Raw genomic sequence first — 3,709 nt, 5'->3', positions numbered from 1 at the left:
TCTGTTTTTATATGAGATTGCACTTAATAAAAAAAAAAAATCCAGTTTCCTTTACAGCTACAAGCCACGAACATAATCTATTAATGTCTGGCCTTGTTCTTCACAATTCTGCTCTATATGCAGCCAAAGCGAACCCAAGTCTTCGCCTTACTGAGAAGTTAACAGCTGTCTTTTAAAATCTAGTGAGAAGTTCTTTTATCATAAATTGACGTACATAAGTCCTGTTTTCCTTTGGCATGACATCAAAAGACTTTTGAAAAGCTGCAAAAATGTACTTTTTATTTTGCATCGTAAATGTAACAAAGAAAAAAACAACAACAAAGGTTTCCTACATTTCAGATTTAGAGATTTTTAGCACAGAAACACACTATAATGTTTCAAGCTTGAAACTTAACTGATGGTGCAGCAACAAAAGTTAGCATTTTTTGAAAGTGACGTTTATTTATTGCACCTCTGAGTGGGATTCCTTTGTACTGCAGCCCCGTGAGGCAATTACAAGGATCATTTAGAATTAAAAAAACTGATTTCCTTCAAAATGTTCAAAATTAGCTGCTGTCACAAATGATTATTCCATCAATCATATGTGTAATAATCATCATGCTTGTTAATATAAAAGCACAGAAGAAGGTGAAAACTCTCTGCTGGAGGGCATCAGTGAGACTGCTGACGGACATGCCTGCTGTTGCTGCTGAGTAGTTTGGGAAATGCTGTCCCAATGGAATTGCCATGTCGGACCACCAGCAGCTCCAGCTGACACTGGTCGATGTCGACCACCACCTTGGTGCTTCTCTCTGTGTTCATCAGAAAGACGATGGTGAAGACGGCCATCTCAAACTCAGGGCTGGTCCCGATGAAAGCACTTCCAACGGGCTTGACTGCGCCGTGCCAGCTGAACTGGAGGTTCAGAACGTGGTCGTCTGAATCAGGCTGCAGAAGGAAGAACTCAAGTGAGATTCAAGAGCTCAAGAGATGCTGATGTTAATGGAAGGGAATGCTGAACGTACGGAGTCTTGATGCCCGGCCTTGAACCCTTTGTAGTCCAAATGAGTGTTTTTTTCTTGCAGGTAGAACTGCACCCAGTTGTGAAAACCAGCGATTTCCGATCCGGTTCTGGTCTCCCCGACAAAGACGTGTTCAAATCCGCAGGAGTCTGGGCTGCCACACAAACAGAAACACCATCCCGTTTCGATGGAGACACAAGTGTAGTGATAGTTTCTAAAGAAAAGACTCAGCTCTCACTCACCCGGTGTCTCTCTGACGGTTGTAGAGATGGAACCAGATCCAATTAAGTTGATTCTTGAAGGTTGTTAGATCTGAGCTGGACTTTCCTTTGCTCACCAGGTACTTATGAGCTCTCTAGGAAGAAGATTCAGCCATGAATTAGATCCAAAACATTCAGAAAGCTGCTATATGATTGACATCAGCTTAATTTTTTTTTCTTCTGAAGCTCTGGTTCTATTCTTCTACAAGAAACAGATTTTTCAACTTTGCACATAGTTATAATTTACTCTGAAACATTAAAAAAAAATATTATTTTTCTTCCTACATTTACAGAAATAGATACTGAAGTACTAAAGGTCAACCTGGTCTAGAAACAGGAAACTATCTTTTTAAGACTCTTGCTTGAATTTCAGCTACAGCTCAGTGTTTTCCAAACACAACATGAAGTGAGAGTTCACATTTTTTCCAGTAATCCCCCTTTGGGAGGTTGCTGAGGCCTGCACGGCATTCCACAGCTGCACACAGATGTTTTCTCCCTCCTTCTGTTCTTTCTCTTGTAAACATCATGAAATTGCATCATGTGTTCCTGCAGATATGCAGGAAGAAGCAAAAGTCTCTGAGGAGCTCAGCTACACTATGAAGGAAAACTGACAAACTTAAAATCCTTTCATAATTTTATCTTTCTTTTCTTGAAAAATTGAGACTGATCTAAAAACTGTGCTTGCACCTTCATGACTTGAGTTTCCAGAACAGCATCCAGGAAGAGGCTGATTTCTGTGATCTCCTCTGGCGTGTATTGCTCGGACACACTGGCAGACCGCTCATAGTTGTCCAGGAGTTTCATGAGGACTGCAAGAGACCAAAGTTCTCAAAATAAAGTAGACAAATGAGAGGAAAAACTCAGAGGCTGAAAGCATGTGACTCACGAAAAAAAGTGGTTGTCCTCTTCATTTTATCCTCATCAACACTGGAGAACAGAGGCTGTGGGGCTTGATCCCTCACCACAGTGCTGCCCTGGGTCACAAACCCGGCTTTGTTCTAAATGGATAAGACACAGAATCTGCAGTGTCCTTGTAAAAACACACACAAAAAGCTGCAAGGGCAGAAGAATGCTCCTGACCTGAACAGAGATGTTGTAATCAATCCCAGGCGTCATCCGGTTCAGATCCAAGCGCCACAGCTCGTTGAATATGTTGGATAACTCCTGGTTTACAGAAGATTCATCCCTGACAAGTCAAAGTGAGAGCATCGGTCTGAAGTTACACTGATCCAAACGCTTGAGAAATGTGAAGAACTCTACCTGGATGCATTCAGTCCACACAGAAAGAGGGCAAGGAGGAGAATTCTGTGGAACGAAACTCATTTAGTTTCTATCACAGGATAGAAAAACGTCTTCAAATTACAGATGAATCATAAATAACAGGGAAACAAACCTTGCAGACATGATGTCTGAGTCTCCAGCGCTTCAGTTCAGACTGCAGTCTTCTGAGTCTGAAGTCAACACTGAAATACAGCTTTGAGTCACCACTAGGTGGCGCGATACTAAATGCGTTACTGTGGAGAAACTTTCACAGACTTTTATCTAAAAATAGGAATAGTTTTGAACATATGTCTGATCTCATGCAAGCAGTAGGCTTGATGGACAACTAGTTTTTAGGATCATTTTAGTATTTTTGACTGTAAATTCTGATTTATTCAGGTTGATTCCATCAGAACAGATTAAAAATCATTAACTGGTCTCAGTTATGCCTACTTTTGAAAGTATATTTGACTTTAGCATAATTGTTGAACAACATTAGACATTTGTAAACACATTAAAATAAAATTAAATGTTTCTGCAGAAAGGAAGCCACTTGCTTTCACCACCTGCCATTGGATTTTTTTAATGCCTTTTCAAACCATTAATGGCTTCTAATGTTCTTATTTTCCAAAAAGGAGTTTTTTAAAACTCAATTCAGGTGCTAAAATAACTGCTGAGATATTTTCTTCAGTAAATAAATTCCTCTTAACACAAATGGAAGTTCTCATAATCCGTTTCTGCAACTTTTTTGATGGTATTTAAGTACCAGACAGTCGTGAATTTGGGCATCAGGAAAAAACCAAAGGGGAATTGTCCTTGGGAAAGTATGCACAATACAGTCAGTCTGCAGGTTTTTTACATTTCTATACTTGTTCTGTGATGTGACAAATGGAAGCGTTTCTGATCTTCTGCCAAGCATGTTAACACTTTTTGAAATGTTGATCCAATTGTTCTGCAATGTTTCTATTTCAAATTGTCAAGTTTCTTAATTTAAATCTCACTTTTAACTAAGTACTCATTGTTTTTAGCTGGTAGACGCATAAATAAGCTAAGAAACTGTATAAATACAAAAAAGAACATTTAGAAGTGAACACAAAATCCTGATTTTGTACACAAAATGTGTTTGATCCACAATTCTTCTCTCAAATGTAATAAAATAGCATCAAATATGTCACAATCTCAACAACA

General features: G+C 39.1%; 1 protein-coding gene across 1 annotated transcript; it reads right to left on the bottom strand.

Annotated features, from left to right (window-relative positions):
* Positions 1 to 257: 257 nt before the first annotated feature.
* LOC101164801 (poly(U)-specific endoribonuclease-C) lies at positions 258 to 2,753 on the bottom strand. Its single transcript, XM_004069709.4, has 8 exons — positions 2,655 to 2,753; positions 2,522 to 2,566; positions 2,342 to 2,447; positions 2,148 to 2,259; positions 1,949 to 2,070; positions 1,244 to 1,356; positions 1,005 to 1,155; positions 258 to 927 (listed from the first exon to the last, which is right to left on the bottom strand). Exons 1-8 carry the CDS (start codon positions 2,663 to 2,665, stop codon positions 652 to 654), a joined length of 936 nt encoding a protein of 311 aa, XP_004069757.1. The 5' UTR covers positions 2,666 to 2,753; the 3' UTR covers positions 258 to 651.
* Positions 2,754 to 3,709: the final 956 nt, after the last annotated feature.

This window comes from Oryzias latipes, chromosome 6 (assembly GCF_002234675.1).
Source record: "Oryzias latipes chromosome 6, ASM223467v1".
Taxonomy (NCBI): Eukaryota; Metazoa; Chordata; class Actinopteri; order Beloniformes; family Adrianichthyidae; genus Oryzias; species Oryzias latipes.
Note: the sequence above shows the minus strand (reverse complement) of the source record. Positions and strands in the feature narration are given on the sequence as shown.